At 50.9% G+C, this 20,926-nt stretch overlaps 1 protein-coding gene and 2 pseudogenes across 1 annotated transcript; 1 reads left to right on the top strand and 2 right to left on the bottom strand.

Annotated features, from left to right (window-relative positions):
- Positions 1-160: 160 nt before the first annotated feature.
- LOC125551893 (heme binding protein) lies at positions 161-14,608 on the bottom strand. The gene is made up of 8 exons (XM_048715280.2): positions 14,203-14,608; positions 13,736-13,803; positions 13,153-13,219; positions 7,321-7,475; positions 1,927-1,997; positions 1,725-1,793; positions 1,286-1,386; positions 161-731 (listed from the first exon to the last, which is right to left on the bottom strand). The coding sequence occupies exons 1-8, from the start codon at positions 14,440-14,442 to the stop codon at positions 432-434; spliced, it is 1,071 nt and encodes a 356-aa protein (XP_048571237.2). The 5' UTR covers positions 14,443-14,608; the 3' UTR covers positions 161-431.
- Positions 1,927-7,312, bottom strand: LOC147976056 (uncharacterized; annotated as a pseudogene).
- LOC125551892 (uncharacterized) lies at positions 7,807-9,573 on the top strand (annotated as a pseudogene).
- Positions 14,609-20,926: the final 6,318 nt, after the last annotated feature.

Below are 20,926 nucleotides of genomic sequence, written 5' to 3'. Positions count from 1 at the left end.
AGTGAGAGATCGCTGTCGCAAAACTTTTTTTTTGCGAGAAAGCTAGACTACCAGATTATCATGTCCGACAGTATGCATTGACTATACATCATTTACAGAAAATAAAAATGGCCGACAGTATGCACTTGGCCAAATTGTTGGCTTGTCGTACTTCGCCAAATGAGTATCAAATCTCTCTATTTCCCCGCAGAAAATAACAATGACTGCCAGTATGAACTGAAATACATCATTTACAGAAAATGTGCGCTGCACGTTACAATCGAAACTGGCTGTGTATTTTCTGTGTCCTACACTAGATTATCCCGACGCAACTATACTGGGGAATCCCTCTGTCCAAGTGTGAAAGGATCTTACAAACCCATTAGCCTCACATATGGATGGCGTGGGTCATGAAATGCTGGCACGCAATCGAAATAATTCCTGCAACCAAACTAGATGTCTGCCAGCTGTGTAAATTGGACACCGCTCTTGTTCTTCGAAGCTGAGTAGCCCACAAAGATAGACACGCAAACGGCCACCACTGAAAGGAGCAAGGCGAAGGCGGTCGCAGCATCCCAGGAACGGTTAGGGGCTGGGCGGTATCGAGCGGCTTCCAATGAAGGCTGTATGTCCAGAGTCACCCAGTCGCAGCTGGCTGAGTAATGCTGGGAGTTGCTCCATGGTTTGCCGTCAGTTGGGTACCAGAAAGCTACGGCCATACTGCTGGGCTCGCCTATTGTGAACTGCGCATCCTGCATAGCCAAAGAAACATTTAAGTGCCAAACAGATTTAGTGACCAAAAGGTATGTTTAATTATTTGAAAGGTGTTGTATAATCTTGAAGCGTGCAATTGAGACACATTAATCCCTGTGTGTGTCAGCTCGCAGGTTTGAAGTAGATCCACACAAACTGACCATCATCGTAAGAGGCTGTGCTTGAACTTGTGTTGCTGAAGATATGAACGTACCGTGCCAGTACAGATATTTGCCCAAGCATCTAAACAGTCTCCATTTAAGTGGGTTGTGTGTCCTAAGTGTACCATGGCAATAACTTTGTCATACGGTGCATGTATCTTATAGTACAAACTAGACATTTCCGATAATCACCCAACCACGGGAATGTTGCATGCACACAGTTTCCTTAGCAAGGCTGGCAAATTGCAGATCTAGTTGTCGAAGGAACAGAAATACAATGATATGAATGTTTCTTGACACTATAACTTCATTTCTGCACATGTCCCTGGGTATGCTGGTTTTCATGTAATAGTGTGGAAAATAATGTAATAAAATAGTAGTAGATAAGACACCTGCTGAAACTGGTCCATTGTTCTTAGGGGCCTTGAGAACTCAAAGTAATATGTGCCTTTGTCATCTTTCTTTCCATAAGGACTGTCATCATCCACAAAACCTGAAGAGTTCACATGATAGTAAAATGATTTAGTTCTACTTGGGCGGATTTGCCTTTTAATCAAGTTCACGCTATCGAAGGTCCCAAAAAAGTCGAATGTTCCAGAGATAATGTTTCACATGCTGTCAATTGAAACTCATTAAGTAGCATGCAAATTAGAGGGCAGAGGATGCGGGCATTAAGAACATGAGAACATGTCCTCCTTGTGTACTTATTTGCTTCTGCACAGACGTGCATTTCTTAGCTTCTCCAAGAAACCATGTGGTAAAGAATGCATGATTAGATATCATGAGATCAAGGATAAAATGTGAATGTAGTGATGATGTTCAATGACCTACCTGAATGGAAGGTCAGGGAACTGTGCCACCAAGCCCCATGCCAATCATTTTGAGCATTTGAATTGTTTTCTGAAATGCAAACCATTATGCAAGGTTGTCACAGAATGTCAATGCACACAAAAAATGAAAATGCATGTAATAACATTAAATAATTTTTCAAATAAAAAGTATGAGAATTTCTTTGTGTCAAATAGCAGAGTACCTTTAGGGCCTATACCATCAAGGTAGCGGCAATGGGGATTCCATGAATAGACATCAACAAGATGGCCAAATCTGCACGAATCAAGTATTTCAACAACAAATCTTCACATCCTACTATGCATAACTATACAACCACCATGAGAGTGTTAGGAATATGCAACTTGTATTCCCATGAGGCCATAGGCCGATATATATATACATGTACAGGTGTGGAACATATGCAGGAAACCCCTTATACAACGGGATAAATACAAAGGGGTACATGACTTATATTATAACTCTAACACCCCCCCTCAAACTCATGGTGGATGAACAACACTGAGTTTGGAGAGATAAAAGCCATGTTGTGCTCTAGTCTGAGCCTTCGTCAGGAAATCCGCCAACTGTAACTCGGAAGGCACATACTGAAGAGCAATAACCTGACCCTGCACAGCAGCGCGCACATAGAACGCATCAACACCAATATGCTTGGTAAGCTCATGCTTCACAGGATCGCGTGCAATGCTGATAGCACCTGTACTGTCAGATAAAAGCAGAGTCGGTGTAGTGACAGAAACACCAAAATCCTGAAGTAACCACCGTAACCAAGTCACCTCTGCCGTCAAAAGAGCCATTGCTCGCAACTCAGCCTCGGCACTCGAACGGGAAACTGCAAGCTGTTTCTTTGTCTTCCAGGCAATGAGAGAACCACCAAGAAAAACACAGTAAGCAGAAAGTGAACGGCGATTGGAAGGATCACTAGCCCACGTAGCATCCGAATAGGCCTGGAGCTGTAAAGAACTGGAGCGAGGAAAGAATAGACGGTGAGAGATCGTGCCTCGAAGATATCGAAGAACACGAAGGAGATGACTATAGTGAACCGAGGTGGGGGCAGAGACAAACTGACTCAGAATATGAACCGGATAAGAGATGTCCGGACGAGTGACAGCTAGATAGACAAGACTGCCAACAAGATGACGATAACGCGTCGGATCAGGGAGAGGATCACCATCAATAGCACGGAGGTGAACATTGAGCTCCATAGGAGTCTCAACAACGCGCTCGTCAGTAAGAGCAGCACAAGCAAGAAGATCCTGGATATACTTTTCCTGGGAGATAAAAAAGCCATCAGAGGTAGAAGAGACTTCAATCCCAAGAAAGTAGCGAAGAGGTCCAAGATCAGACATAAGAAACTGCTCACTAAGACGGGCCTTTACAAAGGCAATATACTCGGGGTCATCCCCCGTGATGATCATGTCATCAACATAAAGAAGAAGAAGAGTCCGTCCACGAGGAGAAAGGTGAATAAACAATGCTGGATCATGAGCACTGGCTAAAAAACCAGCAGCAGTGATCACAGAGGCAAAGCACTCAAACCAGGCGCGGGGGGCTTGCTTAAGGCCATAGAGAGAGCGACGAAGACGACATACCATGCCATCAGGAACAGAATACCCAGGTGGTGGCTGCATGTACACCTCCTCACGCAGCTCACCATTAAGAAAGGCATTCTTAACATCAAGCTGAGATATAGACCAGTGGCGTGCAGAGGCAACAGCAAGTGTACGAACAGTGGTCATATGAGCCACAGGAGCAAAAGTCTCGTCATAATCACGACCATGCTCCTGCTGAAAACCACGAGCCACAAGACGAGCTTTGTGACGCTCAAGAGAACCATCGGAGCGAGTCTTAACCTTGTAGACCCACTTACAAGTGATCGGACGGACTCCGGGAGGAAGAGAAACAAGATCCCAGGTACCAGTGCGTTCAAGAGCAGCAATCTCCTCTGCCATCGCAAACTGCCATTCAGGATGAACAACAGCCTGACGGTAAGAAGTCGGCTCAAGAACAGCAGCACCAGCGGTGGGAAATCCAAAGCGATCAACAGGCGGACGAGGACGAGAACGCAAGCCATAAGTAGGCTGAGAGGAAGATGACGACCCATCCACAGAGGCATCAACTGGTCGTGGACGAGGAGTGTAATGCTGAGGAAAAGATGGAATAATAGAAGGAGGAATCGGCAAGGTAGAATCAGGAGGTGGCGACGAAGAAGTCACCGGAGATGAAGGTGTAGAATCCGGTGACAGGCTGGGAGAGGAGACCGGGGAGGAAGTCACCGGAGATGAAGGTGGAGAACCCGGTGACATGCGAGGCGAGGAGACCGGGGATGATGGTGGCTGCAAATCAACTAGATGTGGAGAAGGAGAGGAAGTGGAACGGAGAGGTACAGTCTCGGCGGGAGTGATAGGTGAGTCAGAAAAAGTGAGGAAAGAGATATCCTGCACTGAAAAAGTCAAGGAAGATGGGCGTGGGTAGAAGGGACGAGACTCTTCAAAAGTCACATCTCGAGAGATACGCATCCGACGACCGATAGGATCCCAACAACGATAGCCCTTATGCTCATCACTGTAGCCTAAGAAGACACACTCAACAGACTGAGCGGTCAGTTTGGTGCGTTCGCGAGGGGCAAGAAGAACATAGCAAACACAACCAAACGAGCGAAGCATCGAATAATCGGGAGAACGATCAAAAAGTCGCTCGAAAGGAACACCACCCTGTAGAGCAGCGGAAGGCTGTATATTGATAAGATAGGTGGATGTGGAGACGGCCTCAGCCCAAAAATGAGGCGGGAGAGAGGCAGCAATCATCAATGCACGAGCCGTCTCAAGAAGATGTCGATGCTTTCGCTCAGCCACACCATTCTGAGCATGAGCACCAGGACAAGAGAATTGAGAGAGAGTCCCGTGCTCAGCAAGAACACCACGCAACATCTTAGAGATATACTCGCCAGCGGAGTCAGCACGAAAAACACGAATGGGTGAAGAGAACTGAGTATGAACCATGGCAGCAAAACGCTTATAAATAGACAACACCTCAGAACGAGAAGTCATGAAATAAAGCCATGTGTAACGAGAGAAATCATCTATGAAAATAATATAGTATTTATGACCACCTTTCGAAGCGAAAGGGGCCGGACCGCATACATCAGAATGGACTAAATCGAAAGGACGCTTAGACACTGACTCACTATGTGAATATGGTAACTGAATCTGCTTGCCAAGATGACAACCCTGACACTCTAAAGAGACATCTCCTGAGACAGACCCCAGAAGGCCTCGACGAACTAAAGAAGACAACCGAGAACCACACAGATGACCAAGTCGATGATGCCACTGCTGGAAGGAACCAGTGACGGAGGCGACAGAAGCGGAAGAACTGGCGATGGTGGTGGCAGCAGAAGGAACATGAAGCCAGTCCAACTCCCAAAGACCCTGAGAATCACGGCGGCGAGGGCCAGCCCCAACCAGAGTGTGCGTGTGACGGTCCTGGACAGAACAAGAGTCAACGTCAAGGATGACGCGACAACCAGAATCCGTAAGTTGACCAGCAGAAAACAAATTCATGGTAAGTCAAGGAACATGAGCAACATCAGGAACAGAATAAGGAGTAGTAAGATTGCCTCTACTAGCAACAGAAAGTGGAGTACCATCAGCAGTGAAGACATGAATAGGAGAATCCAGTGATCAAAGAGAGGACAAAGTGGAAGAATGAGAAGACATATGAAAAGAAGCTCCAGAGTCCAGAACCCAGGGGGATGTACTTGACTGTGTAGAGGGTGATTGCTCAGTGCGGGAAGCATCAGTCACAGAACCGGCAGTACCCGTCGAGGAAGAACCTGAAGCCGCGAGCAGACGCTTAAGTCTCAGAATATCCTGCTCAGTCAAAGCAATGGCTGAAGCTGTCGAGGTAGATGACGAAGTCCCGGAAGATGATGATCGAGCCTTGCGCAGGTGTTTCTTCTTCGTGTAGCACTGAGACTCAAGATGACCATCATTGTTGCAATAGGCGCAATGTGAACGGGGGCGACCTGAGCCTCCAGAAGGAGTGGGCAAGAGCGGCGGAGCACTCGAGCGAGAAGGGGTCGATGGAGCAAGTGGCGTAGGAGCACGAGTAGCGAGCACAGAGGGAACCTCCAGCAAACCAACACCACGTAAGCGAGTCTCCTCAGCACGAATCTCAGAAAGCGCCTCCATGAGAGAAATACGGCCACGAGCAAACAACTGAGCACGCCGGGGCTCAAACTCCTTACGGAGCCGAGACAAGAACTCATAGACGCGATGAAACTCCAAATTGGCCTGGACAGCCTGGCAACAGGGGCAGGTACGACACCCAGCACTACGAAGAGAATCAAGCTGGCGCCAGATAGCAGAACTCTGTGCATAGAAGTCATCAACAGTAGAGTCACCCTGCTGAAGAGCATGCTCCTGACGGATCACAGAGAGGTATAAGGCATCACCAGAGGGCTGATAGCGCTCACGAAGACGGGTCCACATCTCAAAGACAGTAGAAAGACCCAGAAATTCAGAAGCAAACTGAGGCAGAACACTAGCAGTGAGAACAGCTGCAGCACGAGCATCATCATCAAGCCACTGGGTGTAAACAGACAGAGCACCATGATACGTCTGAAGAGCCTCCTCATAAGCCAAAACCCTCTCATCATAAGCACGATCAGCAGCCTCATCAGCAACCTTAGCCGCATCCTTGGCGGCCTGATTAGCATCCGTAGGAAGAACCGATGGAGTTGGCGGAGTAGGGGCCACCGGAGGAACTGGACGTGGCGGACAGCAGACCTCGCCAGAAAGAACACCCCAAAGACTGATGCCACGCATGTGAATGCGCATGAAGCCAGTAAACTCGGTGTAGTTAGTACCATCAAAGATCACCGGACAGCGAGGGACAGCAACATAGCCCGAGGACAGAGACATCGCGCCTTTTTTTTTAGACCGATAATCAGGAGCCTGGATCTGCAACTGCGGCAGGAGTCTCGATCAGGCCCAAGGAATCAGTGGTGGCCAACGATCAGGAGTCTCAATCGGGACCTGGCGACTGATCGAGAGCAGTTGGGACCCGGCTGCAGCAGTGGCTGGATCATGGGCGGGACCTGGCGGCTGGGTCACGGGCAGGACCGGGCAGCTGGATCGTGGGCGGGACCGGGCGACTGGATCACGGGCGGGACCTGGCGGTTGGATCCTCCCACTGGATCAGGACTTCAGGCAGAGTAGCGACCACGGGCGTTGATGGAGATCGAGCGTGGGAGGGAGGGCGTTGACCAATGGAAGAAGCAGCGGCAGCGGCTGCGACGCGACGGAAGAGGCCGCAGGAGATCAACGCCGGAACAGCACAGCCGGACAAAGGAGAAGGCCGGCGGCACAGGGTTGGATCGCACGAGTTGCCCGTGCTAAAAAAAACCTAAAGCTCTAATACCATGTTAGGAATATGCAACTTGTATTCCCATGAGGCCATAGGCCGAACATGTACAGGTGTGGAACATATGCAGGAAACCCCTTATACAACGGGATAAATACAAAGGGGTACATGACTTATATTATAACTCTAACAGAGAGCACATTAGAATTACCTATCACCTCCGTTTCCAGCTGCATTATCTATGTGATTGCCACCATAAAGACGTCCAGGAATAGCATTTCCAACTGAAAAGTGCATAATGTCGACCTCATGATCTCTGCAACTTTTTCTCGTACATGAACCAGGCAAATCCTTGCACCCTCCCATCTAAAAAGGCAAATAGCTCCAAGTTTGAGATATATGGTTTAATAATAGATCAAAAAAGGTAAAACAACATTATCCATATATGCTCAATAGGCGCTTCTCCAGTACATAGTACAGGAAGAAATAAAGCTAACTTGTTATGACCGGGGTAACTTATACCCGGAGGAGGCCCACTGGACGCGTTTAGTTAGGGGCTTAGCCCAAAAGTTATCTTATTTTTATTAGCATTGTGATTATATAAACAGCTGTAAAGACTCTTTTAGAAATCAAGCAATAAGACAATTCTATTGCCCGGCTCCCTGAGGAGCCGGAAACCCTAAACCCTAGCCGCCCCATGTCATCGCCGCCGCCTCCTCTCACACGCACGACGGCGCCCAGCCGCCGGCCGCCGCGTGTTCATCCACGTCCAACTCCCTCCTTCCCATACAACCTCCGGCCTAGACCCGGTAGAACCCTAGTTCCTACCACTTTGGTATCAGCTAGCTCGGTTGCGATCATGTCTTTGCCGCCGCCCACCCCAACCCTCCCGCTGCCCACCGCCACCACCGCCCCGCTGTCCACGACGGCCAGCGCGCCTCCACCGCCGCCGCGCCGGTCACCGCCGTCTTCACTCCGGAGGAGGTCACCGGAGCACTCCGCGATCTCGCCACCGCCACCGGGCCCCTTCTCCTGCCATGGCAGCCACCGCACCCGGGGGCCTCCGCGGCGCTGGTCGGGCCGCTGCAGCCCCAGCTGCAGCTGCAGCCACCCCCCACCACCACCCCGCTATGGCCGCCGTGGCCGTCACCGGCCATCGCGGCTCCCGCAGCGTCCGTCGCCCTCACGCAGCCGCAGCTGCAGGCGCCACCCCCGCCCAGCAGCGGGCCCGCTACGACCGCGCCAGCGGGCGTTCCGATCCAGCAGGTTCGGTTCCCGCCCTCGCCGTCCCAGCTTCCGGCCTGGCTAGCCGGGTCATCACCGCAGCCGGTCTACACTATGGCCGCGGAACAGCCGGCGCCCACCCTGCCCTACGGCGGGCCCTCCGGCTCCACGGGTTCCCACGCTGGCTTCGACGGGCCACCGTTTCACAAGGGACCCCCTGTGCACACCGGGCCGGCGCCATCCTCTTCGTTGCTCCGTACCGCCGAGCCGTACGCTCACGGCGGTCAGACTCAGACACCGCCGCGTTTCGCCAAGCTCGACTTCGCCACCTACGACGGCACCGAGGAACCCCTCAACTGGCTCAACCAGTGTGAGCAATTCTTCCGAGGGCAACGCACGCTCGCGTTGGACCGGACTTGCTCGCCTCTTATCGCCTCCGGGGCGCCGCACAAACGTGGTACTATGCCCTCGAGCAGGACGAGGGCGGCATGCCCCCATGGAGCGCTTTTGCGAGCTATGCCTCCTTCGCTTCGGGCCGCCGATACGCGGGAGCCGGCTGGCGGAACTCGGCCGCCTCCCCTTCACCTCCACAGTGCAGGACTTCGCCGACCGTTTCCAGGCCCTGGCGTGCCACGCACCGGGCGTGACAGCTCAGCAGCGGGCCGAGCTCTTCGTCGGCGGTCTGCCGGATCACATCCGCGTGGACGTGGAGCTTCGGGGACCCCAGGACCTCTAGACGGCCATGTACTACGTCCGCGCCTTCGAGTGTCGCGCGCAAGCCTTGCAGCAGGCGACGCCGGCTCGGGGTGGCCGACAGCCCGCCAGGCTGCCTCCGACACCACCTGTGCCGGGCCAGCTGCCCCCGGCCGCTCCAACGACTACCACTCCGGCTACGACGCGGCCCTTCCGCCGGCTCTTTCCGGCCGAGCAGCTCGAGCGATGTCGCCAGGGGCTTTGCTATAACTGCGATAAGCCCTACGTGTCGGGCCACGTCTGCTCGCGCCTCTTCTACTTGGAGGTGGCCGACTATGTCGAGGAGGACACACCCGCCGACGGTCCGCCACCAGTTGCTGCGGAGGCCGCCCCCGCGCCCACTCCGGCGACGGCGCTCGTGGTCTCGCTCCAGGCGCTTGCCGGCATTCGCGACAAGCAGACTATGCTTTTGCCGGTGATGATTCACGGTGAGTGCCTGGTGGCCCTCCTGGATACGGGCTCCACGCATAACTTCCTGCCCGAGGCAACCATGCGTCGCTTAGCGCTGCAGCTGACGGGCGGGGAGCAACTTCGGGTCACAGTGGCTAACGGCGACCGCCTTCGGTGCCATGGGCTGGCGCGGAACATGCCCATCACCATCGGCGACGAGCACTTCACCATCACGTGCGTCGGCATCGACTTGGGTTGCTTCGACTTCATCCTCGGCGTCGACTTCTTGCGGACCCTCGGTCCCATCCTCTGGGACTTCGGTGCCCTGACGATGACCTTCTGGCGCCTGGGTCGCCGCGTCCGGTGGGAGGGCATGGGTGGCGCCTCACCAGCAATGCAGCTGGCCGTGACCGCCGCCGAACCCGAGCACCCACTGTTGGATCACCTCCTGCAGCAGCACCGCGACCTCTTCCACGAGCCGCGGGGCCTTCCGCCAGCCCGGGTGTATGATCACCGCATTCATCTCTTGCCGGGCACAGCGCCGGTTGCAGTGCGCCCCTACCGCTATCCCCAGTTGCAGAAGGACGAGCTGGAGCAGCAGTGGACGCTCATGCTAGCCTTGGGCATCATCCGGATCTCCACGTCACCGTTTTCGGCGCGGGTCCTCGTCCGCAAGTCGGACGGCATGTGGCGCTTCTGCATCGACTACCGCGCCCTTAACGCCCAGACACTCAAGGACAAGTTTCCTATCCCAGTGGTCGATGAGCTCCTGGACGAGCTACATCGGGTGCGCTTCTTCACCAAGCTCGACCTCCGATCGGGCTACCACCAGGTGCGGATGCACCTAGACGATGTCGCCAAGACGGCGTTTCGGACTCATCACGGCCACTTCGAGTTCTTGGTGATGCCTTTTGGCCTCTGCAACACCCCAGCGACCTTTCAGGCCTTGATGAACGACGTCCTCCGCCCCTACTTGCGTCGGTTTGTGCTCATTTTCTTTGATGACATTCTTATCTACAGCGCCTCGTGGGCAGAGCACCTTCAGCACGTCGCCATCGTCTTCAACGAGCTTTGAGCGCACCATCTTCATCTTAAGCGCTCGAAGTGCTCGTTCGGGACGCCTTCAGTCGCCTACCTCAGCCACATCATCTCGGCCAAGGGGGTTGCTATGGACGCCGACAAGGTGGCGGCCGTCGTGGCCTGGCCGACACCGCACTCACCGCAAGCTCTCCGCGGCTTCCTGGGCCTCGCGGGGTAGTACCAGAAATTTATCTAGGAGTTCGGCCTCATCGCGTCCTCGCTCACGCGCCTGCTGCGTCGCGACGCCTTTGCTTGGGATGCAGAGGCGACAGAGGCGTTCGAGGCTCTCAAGGGGGCCTCACGACGGGTCCCGTTCGTCGTGGACTGCGACGCCTCCGGTGTGGGGTTCGGCGTCGTCCTTCATCAGGGCGACGGACCGCTCGCGTTCTTCAGCAGGCCTTTCGCCGCGCGCCATCTTAAGCTCGCGGCTTATGAGAGGGAGCCCATTGACTTGGTGCAGGCCGTGCGCCACTGGCGGCCCTATCTTTGGGGCCGGTCATTCCGATTCGCACGGATCACTACAGCCTCAAGTTCTTATTGGACCAGAGGCTGTCTACCGTGCCGCAGCACCAGTGGATCAGTAAGCTCTTTTGGCTTCGACTTCACCGTCGAGTATCGTCCGGGCCGCCTTAACACCGTGGCCGACGCCCTGTCCCGCCGCGACGCCGACCACCACGCAGTCGTCGGTGACTCCGATGGGGCGGCGCTCTGCATCCGCTCGAGGCCCTCCTTCGCCCTCTTCGCCGACATCCGCAGGGCCACCGCGGACGCGCCGGACGCTCAGCTCCTTCGGCAGCGCCTTCATGCCAGCGACCTGGAGGAGCCGTGGCGCCTGGCGAATGGCTTGCTCCTGCATGGGCGCCGTCTCTTCGTGCCGAACTACGGCGTCCTCCGTCACCAGGTTCTGCTGCTGGCCCACTCGGCCGGCCACGAGGGTGTGCAGAAGACCCTCCAGCGTCTCCGCGCCGACTTCTACATCCCCGGTGATCAGGCCCTGGTCCGGGACTAGGTGCGGTCTTGTGTGACGTGCCAGCGCAACAAGACGGAGACACTGCGGCCGGCTGGTCTGCTACAGCCCTTGGAGGTGCCCTCTCAGATTTGGGCTGATATCTCCATGGACTACATTGAAGGCCTCCCCAAGGTGGGCGGCAAGTCCGTCATCCTCACGGTGGTCGACCGCTTCTCCAAGTACGCGCACTTCATCGCGCTCGGCCATCCCTACACTGTCGCATCTGTGGGTCGTGCCTTCTTCGACGACATCGTCCGCCTCCACAGGTTTCCCTCTTCGATCGTCGGCGACCGGGACCCGGTGTTCACGGGGCATGTCTGGCGCGATCTCTTCCAGATGGCGGGCGTGAAGCTCCGCCTGAGCACGGCCTTCCATCCTCAGACGGACGGCCAATCCGAGGTGGTCAATAAGGTGATTGCCATGTATTTGCGTTGTGTCACAGGTGATCGTCCTCGCGCTTGGGTGGACTGGCTCGCATGGGCGGAGTACTGCTACAACACGTCTTATCACTCCGCCCTGCGCGCAACGCCGTTCGAGGTGGTCTACGGCCGACCGCCCCCGCCCATCCTGCCGGTTGACCCGAAGACGGCTCGGACGGAGGCGGCGGGCGACCTTCTTCGCAGCCGAGACAAGATGCTTGCGGAGGTGCGGCAACACCTCATTCAAGCCCAGCAGCTGGCCAAGCACTACTACGACGGCCACCACCGCGAGGCGGAGTTCGTGGTGGGCGACTGGGTGTGGCTGCGCCTTCTTCACCGCTCTACGCAGTCACTTGACCCGCGCGCGAAGCGCAAGCTGGGCCCTCGCTACGCCGGGCCATTTTCCGTGCTGGAGCACATCGGAAAGGTGGCCTACCATCTTCAGCTTCCGGCCGGTGCTCGCATCCATGACGTCTTCCATGTGGGGCTGCTGAAGCCCTTCCATGGGGAGCCACCGGCGGCCACGCCAGCGCTTCCTCCGACCTCCGACGGCCGCCTCCTTCCCTGGCCAGCGAAGGTATTGCAGGCCCAGCTACGTCGCGGGGTGTGGTACTTGTTGATCCAGTGGGACGGCCTTCCGGAGGAGGAGGCCACTTGGGAGCAGCGCGACGAGTTCCGCCAACACTACCCAGAGTTCCAGCTCGAGGGCGAGCTGTTTGCGCAGGCGGGGAGAGATGTTATGACCGGGGTAACTTATACCCGGAGGAGGCCCACTGGACAGGTTTAGTTAGGGGCTTAGCCCAAAAGTTATCTTATTTTTATTAGCATCGTGATTATATAAACAGTTGTAAAGACTCTTTTAGAAATCAAGCAATAAGACAATTCTATTGCCCGGCTCCCCGAGGAGCCGGAACACTAAACCCTAGCCGCCTCCTATCATCGCCGTCGCCTCCTCTCACACGCACGACGGCGCCCAGCCGCCGGCCGCCGCGTGTTCGTCCACGTCCAACTCCCTCCTTCCCGTACAACCTCCGGCCTAGACCCGGTAGAACCCTAGTTCCTACCAATAACTAGTTTTAACATTCAGCAGCACTAAACTGACACATATAGTTAGCATTTAGCACCGTGACTTGAGAGTTGGGAATAAAGGGGCTTAAATCAAACTTACATTGTAATATGTGGCTTTTTCTCCAACTTGGAACATCAGAGCAACAGAGGGGCACTTTTTACTTTCACTGCAATATACAAAACAAGTCAATCAAAAGCACAGGATACTTGCTGCAGACCTGTATAGCTGAGAAGTAATGGTACAAGGCTAACATGCATACACTGAGAATATAATTGTTTTCTCCAATCATAAGATCAAAAGACAATCTCAAATAAATCAGACCACCATCAGGCTTTTTACGAAGATAAGGTCATAAGAGAAAATATCATGCAATAGCCAAGTAATACAACTAACTGAGGTTCATGTATAATCTCCCAGCCTCCATAACTGTCATGGCTACAATTGAAGTAGAACAATTTAGCAAGAAATTGATGCTCCAAGCAAAAGGAAAAGAAAGAGATAAGCTTTGCAGTTTTGCTGGGAGAGTTTGTGCATCAAACTTCAAATCAGTAGAGCTGTCCAATGTCTCCAACCAAATTTGGCACACCTCAGAACTAAAAGAATGACCATAAAAGGCAATACAACTTCCACTAGCTGTATCATGCAAACCAACAGAAGTATACCAAATAAAAAGTGGAAGTACCCTTTAGTGTAAGCATAGTCCCCATCAACTTGCAGCATGAAGAAAACATTGACGCCATCATGCACAGCCTGCACACACAGTCCATTCCATCCAAAAGTTAAACAAAGCCACCACTTGCGAGAGATCACACATACGGAATGCCTCTTCCACTGCAAACGCACTACACATCTAATCCAGACAGCTACAAGCCTACAACCTCAGTCCGGAATTAACTGTCGATGAAATGAGCACTCGTTTCATCGACAGTTAATTCCAGACGGAGGGAGTACTACAAATGACACTGTGCACCTTATTCGACAGTACACGCCAAACGCTGTCGCATAGCATCGAAGTTCAGGCATCCACTAGTCATCATTTCAGCAACTGAGGCAGCTAATATTTTTACGATCCACCTTGTTTCTCGAGATCCACAAATTCCCGTACGGGGAGCTATAGAGAGAGAGCATGGCGGGACACAGGGGGCGAACCTTGACGGCGACCTTGCCACCGGTGTAGGCCTTGTCGTCGTCGGGGTCCAGCGCCGGGAGCAACGCGAACTCCGAGGCCTCAACGGCCTCCCAGTCGGCGGGGTGCCCGTCCAGGGTCACCTCCCCGGGACGGAACTCCGCGACCACGCGACCACCGCCGCCGGCGCAAATGGGAGCTTCGCCGTGGTGCTCGTGCGCGGCGGCGCAGGCCACCAGGGCCGCCGCGACAAGGAGTCTCATGAAGGCACAAGGGCGGATCGAGGCGTCGTGGTGGACGCCCGGGGCACGTGCGTTCCCGGGACGGCGAGAAGCTCGAGGTTGGTTTGTTCGGGCTGGTCCACGCGGCGGCGGTGGCGTAGAGAAGGCGCCTCCGACTCGCCGGCTTGGTTCGGGAGCGTGGAATTTTGCGTCCTCCGTGACCTGCCTGAATTGACGGGAATGTCCCTGGGGAGGTGTCTTTTGCGCGCGGCGGGTGGAAGATCGGCGGAATGATGGGAGAGGGGCATTGGGGGATTTCACGGCGTCGACCGGAGACGCGAGATCTGGCCGTTTGGATAGGAATTTGACATCAATATGAAAATCATAGAAAGTAAGATGACATGCATGTCAATTCCTATAAAGAAAAAGATGTCATTTGATGTATAGGATAGGATTTTTTTCATCGAGTCTAGGCTAGAGGAATTTTGTAGGATTTTCATAGGATAGGATTTTTATAGGAAAAATTTCTTTAGAGCTTTTTGGTTTGTAGGAATGAAATCCTATTCCTATGAAGGAATTCTTCTTATCCTTCACATTTCATAGGAAAATAAACATTAGCCTAGATTTAATGAAAAAAATCCTATGATGTAAATCAAAGGGCATCTCCTTTTCTATTCCTATGCATAGGATTTGAGATGTATGTCATCTCATTTCCTATGACTTTCCTATTCCTATAATTTTTTAATCCTATGAACCAAAGGAGGCCTAATGTTTTTTTTCTCCAAAACGTGAAGGATTGATTCCTATCCTACATAGGAATAGGAATCCATTCCTACAAACCAAAGGGCTTCAAAGGAATTTTTCCTTTGCAAATCCTATCCTATAGAATTCCTACAAAAATCCTACAAAACAAAGGGGAGGCTACCGGTTTGGGGTGTGTTTGGTTGTGGAAAGAAGTGGAATGAAATGTCATGACATTTTATTTCACTAGAATGGGTCGGTTTCATTTTTATGTTTGGTTGAGGTAATAGATGGAATGAAATGATTACATCCGAGTGTTTGGTTGGTGAGACACAATAAAACGAATTTGGTCATTTTGATAACATTTATACACAAGCATGACAGATACTGAGATACATAAAATCAAACATATCATATGACTATTTCTCTTGCATCAATACATTTCTACAAACAAAAAGAAGCAATTTACACAGAAGAACCAAGAATACAGGGAAGCTACGATCTGCTACCGCGATGCATATCATCGCTAACTCAAGAAGGAGCAATCTATAGAGAAGATGCTACGGCAACCCCCAACAGGCCTAGTCGCCGCAGCCCCCAGCAGACCAGGCCGCCGGTGCCACCGCCCCCTCCCCCCGCGCAGATCAGGCCGCCACCGGAACGGAACCTAGGAACGCCGCCGTCACCGCCGGAACAGGCCATCGGCCTCCAGTGGCTCGGCCGCCGCACCCGCTCCTCTTCAGATCGAGACATGGAGGGACGGGGAGGGAGAGGAGACGAAAGATGGAGAGGCGAGGATTTGTCGGGAGTGACGGGCTAGAGCGAGACCCAGGACCGGTTCCGCATGATTCCTCCGGTTTGGAGGTATCGGCGCGTTCCGGATATGGGCCGAATATTCCCTCCGCGGGAACGAGTTGGTTCCTGGTCCGCTTACGTACCAAACGCAGGAATGAGGCCTCGGAACAGGTCCAACCAATGACATTCTGGTTGATGATGGAAACCAAACACACCCATAGTTGGAAGGTAAAACCCGAAAGTGTTCTTCTCCTCATGAGCTTCAATGCATCCGCCTCTCTTTTTTTTGAGGGAAAATGCATCTACCATTTGAACGGTATAAGAGCAACTCCAACTGGACGACCCAAACGAACATGCGGTTGTCCGCTTTTCGTCCGTTTGGGTCAGCCAGGCGGACGGGCGCGTCCGCTTTTACATATGAATCGGCTCGAGCGTCCAACGGAAGACCAACCAAAATTTACGCGCGTAAAAAAATGATACACACGCGACACGGATAACCCTAATACGAACTCAAATTATCATAATGGCCGGTCAACCGACGGCCAAAGTCTACTTAAAACTTAATTCAACATTAATAAAAGGCGGCTTGATAGGCCACTAGGGTTGCCTCCTCCGGCGCCTGCTACGATGGAGGCAATGCGGCGACGTGGACGCACTTCTCCTCCTTCCGCTCCCTCTGCATGCGCAATGCGGCAATGCGGAGTTTTCTAATCGGTGCCACCGAGATGAGTCAAAAGTGTGTAATGGTTGGATTTTGTGTGGAGGCTATATATACCCCTCCACCCTTCTTCTTCATTGAGGAGATCCATCAGAACGTGCCTACATTTTCACCATTCATTTTCTGAGAGAGAACCACATATTCGTGTGTTGAGATGAAGAGATTCCATTCCAACCATTTGAACCTTGATTTCTAGCATTCCCCAAGTTGCTTTCCACTCAAATCCCTCTTCCACCATAGCCAAATATGTGAGAGAGAGTTGAGTGTTCGGGAGACTATCATTTGAAGCACAAGAGCAAGGAGTTCATCATCTACACACCATATATTGCCTTTTAGAGAGTGGTGTCTCCTAGATTGGTTAGGTGTTGCTTGGGAGCCTCCATCATGACGTGGAGTTGAACCAAGAAGTTTGTAAGGGCAAGGAGATCGCCTACTTCGTGATGTCTACCCGAGTGAGGCAAGTCCTTCATGGACGATGGCCATGGTGGGATAGACAAGGTTGCTTCTTCGTGGACCCTTCATGGGTGGAGCTCTCCGTGGACCCGCGCAATTGTTACCCTTCGTGGGTTGAAGTCTCCATCAACGTGGGCATACGATAGCACCACCTATCGAAACCACGCCAAAAATCTTCGTGTCTCCATTGCGTTTGCCTTCTCCAATCCCTTCCCTTTTACCTTCATATGCAATGTTTTACATTCTGCTGCTATACTCCTAGAATTGCATGTGTAGATTGATTACTTGGCTTGTGCTAATTGCTAAAATCTGTCCACAACTAAAATTAGGAAAAGGATAGATTTTTATTTGGTCAAATAGTCTACCCCCCTCTAGACATACTTTCAATCCTACAAATGGTATCAGAGCTTTGGTCTCCATTAGCCTTGATTTCCATAGCTTTGGTGATAATAGGCTTGGTTTCACAACCTAGGAGAGTATGACGTCTAGCGAGGGTAACTATCACCATGGAGGTCCTTACTTTGATGGTACAGATTTTGCCAGTTGGAAGCATAAGGTGAAAATGCATATTCTTGGTCATAACCCCGATGTTTGGGTTGTTGTGTATGTTGGCTTGCAAGGTGAATTCTTCGGAGATGGTAAAGAACCAGATCGTGAAGCGACCGCGAAAGAATTGAGGATGTTGCAATACAATGCTCAAGCTTGTGATATTATCTTCAATGGATTGTGCCCCGAAGAATTCAATAAAATCAGTCGCCTTGAGAACACAAAGAAAATTTGGGATACTTTGGTTGATATGCACGAAGGTACCAAGTCCGTTAAGGAATCCAAGTTGGATGTGCTTCAAAGTCAACTCGGCAAGTTCAAGATGAAGGATGGTGAAGGAGACACCGAAATGTACTCTAAGTTTGCTCTCATCACAAATGAGATTGCCGACTTAGGAAGTGAAGAGATGACCGACAAAATTCATCATCCAGAAGATCCTTAGAGCCTTGGATGGAAAATATGATACCATGTGCACATTAATCCAAATGATGCCCAATTACAAAGATCTAAAGCCCACGGAAGTCATTGGTAGAATTGTTGCTCATGAGATGTCACTCAAGGATAAGGAAGAGCTTCACAATAAGTCAAGTGGTGCTTACAAAGCTTCAAGTGATGCTCCTACAACATCAAGTGATAAGCAAGTCTCCAATGAAGAATTAAGCTTAATGATGAAGAACTTCAACAAATTCTACAAGAGTAGAAGCAAAGAGAGAAGCTCCAAGTCAAGGTCCTACAATGACAAAATATCTTCTAGTCGTGATCATAATTGCTATAATTGTGGAAGACCCGGACACTATTCTAATGAGTGCATGGCTCCCTACAAGAAAAGAGAAGACTCACCAAAAAGGAGAAGTAGAAGAGATGAATCACCTCCAAGAGAGAGGAGTAGAGATGATCGTTATGAACGAAGACCCTCTCATAGAAGCAAGGATTCGGAAAGTAAGGACAAGTCATCAAAGAGCTACACAAGATGAAGACACCAAGCTCATGTTGGTGAATGGATGTCCGATTCCGACTCCAACAATTACTCCTAGAGAAGTTATCACTCCGACTGCGACTATACTCAAGATGAAGGTGTTGCCAGTCTTGCACTAGTGTCATCCAACTCGTATGACATATTTTATTCGCCAAATGAAGGAATTGGAAGATGCTTCATGGCTAAAGGCCCCAAGGTAACACACCCCGAGTATCTTGATTTTGACAGTGATGAAGATGATTTGCTAGGTGATGATGATTTACTTGTTGACAAATCTAGTGATAAAAAATGTGGTGAACTTGCTAGTAATCATGCTAATCAAGATGAAAGGAATGACAATGATAAGAAGGAAATTGAGTGACTAACTAAAGAACTAAACACTATTAAGTTAGCTCATGAAACAACTCTAGAGGATCATAGAGAGCTCCTAAGGACTCATGAGAAGCTACGCTTCGAGAAGCTAAATTTAGAGCAAGAGCATGAGTTCCTAAAAGCTATCAATGATGATCTTCGAAAGAAGAGTTCTTCTTACATTGCCAAACGTCTCCTCTTGGCTACTTATATGCCACAACTAAAGTCTAGCAACAAGAGCAAGAAAGATTCTTCTTTTAGTAGTAATAATAACCATGCTAGATCTAGTATTGTTGCTTCTAGTAGTTCTATTGATTCCACTAATGTTTCTCTTAGCCAAGTTACACTTGAGCAAGAAAATAGCTTATTGAAGGGAATTATAGAGAAAGGTGTTTACAAGAGCCTTGTCGGGTGTAAGCAATTTGAGGAAATTGTACGCAAGCAAGGAAGGCACCGGAAGAATCAAGGTGTTGGTTTTGAATGAAAGTTCAATGCCAATGAAGTTGAATGGGAAGAAGATCTATACCCCAATACGAAGTTTGTTCCTCAACAAGAGAAGTATGATCCCACTTCTTTTGAGGGAACACAAGCTCAAGATGATCTTCCACCACAAGACCACAAGCTCAAGATGATCTTCCACCACAAGACCACAAGCTAAAAGGCAAGGACAAGCTTCAAGAATAAATTGACTCATTTGAAGAAGCTCCTAAGGCCATGGTCAAGTGGGTTCCCAAGACTACGTCAAGCTCTACTTCATCAAGTACAACTACAACTGCAAGGATTCCCATCAAGTTGATGTGGGTCCCAAAGAAGAAGAACTAGGGAGTTCTTGAGGATGACTCTGCCAACATACTTGACTTATATTCATTATGGCAAGGACTTGTGCAGTCAACTTTCATATCTTGCACTAGTTTATGGAGTCACAAACCCTCTTGTTGGTAAGACAAGGGACAAGGTAACCTAATGCTTTCATGTACATCATCATATGAGCAATTCACTCTATGTTTATGGATATCCTTGGATGTTCCTTGTGGGACTAACCCATGTACGTATTGAAAGCGCAACACTCCAAAGGATTGCTCCAAATGATCTACATCAACTTTGAGCATCCACATCTTCACTATCTACATGAAGTCATCATCGACAAAACCCAAGGTTAGTTCATCCCTGTTTGGGGGGATATCACATCTAGGGAGAGCTTTGCTCTAAAAATTGAGCTAAAACAACTCTAATGGTGTGAACACATTAATGCTTTATGTAAAAGTGGTGACCCCACTTGTGCTTAAACGATGAGTATGACCTATGATCAAATATTCTCATTTGACTCCTAAGTCAATATACTCATATATAGATGACCTAGTCATCGCCAATTGCTTGATAGATGCTAGAATTGGTTGTGCATGTTTGACACACATTTCATTTGCTATTTTTATTGTGTGAGCATGTTGGTTGCATCTTTTCCCCATTCGAGGACATCCATTTGTTGCTTTGATTGTCTTGGTTTTTATTGGCCAAGTGGATGTACAAGAATGCCTAAGAACTTTCTCTAGCTATCTATGCTCTTCTTGTCTCAAACTCTATTCATGTTATATCACAAAAATTGAACAAGTTCTTTTTCGAACCCTCCGGGTGAGGAGCACTCGGGGCCACCGATCCATCAAGGGCTGCCTTCCAAAACCTTCTATTGCATTTCGGTCAGACCAATTCACTCAAACTCGGTCACACCAAAAGCATTAGATGGATTTAGATTTTCATCTCGGTGCTACCGATTAGACCGACTCGGTCCCACCGATTTGCGTAACTGCCCGCAGTTACACATCTCGGTGCCACCGGTTCGTTCCACTCGGTGCCACCGATAGCACATGGGTATTTATATCCAGCAGCCTGTATAGTTGAAAATTTCTTCAAACGCTTCGAGCTCGTTCCCCATTGTTGCCGTCCCCTTG

Source organism: Triticum urartu, chromosome 4A (assembly GCF_056163025.1).
Source record: "Triticum urartu cultivar PI428250 chromosome 4A, HENAU_Tu73, whole genome shotgun sequence".
NCBI lineage: Eukaryota > Viridiplantae > Streptophyta > Magnoliopsida > Poales > Poaceae > Triticum > Triticum urartu.
Note: the sequence above shows the minus strand (reverse complement) of the source record. Positions and strands in the feature narration are given on the sequence as shown.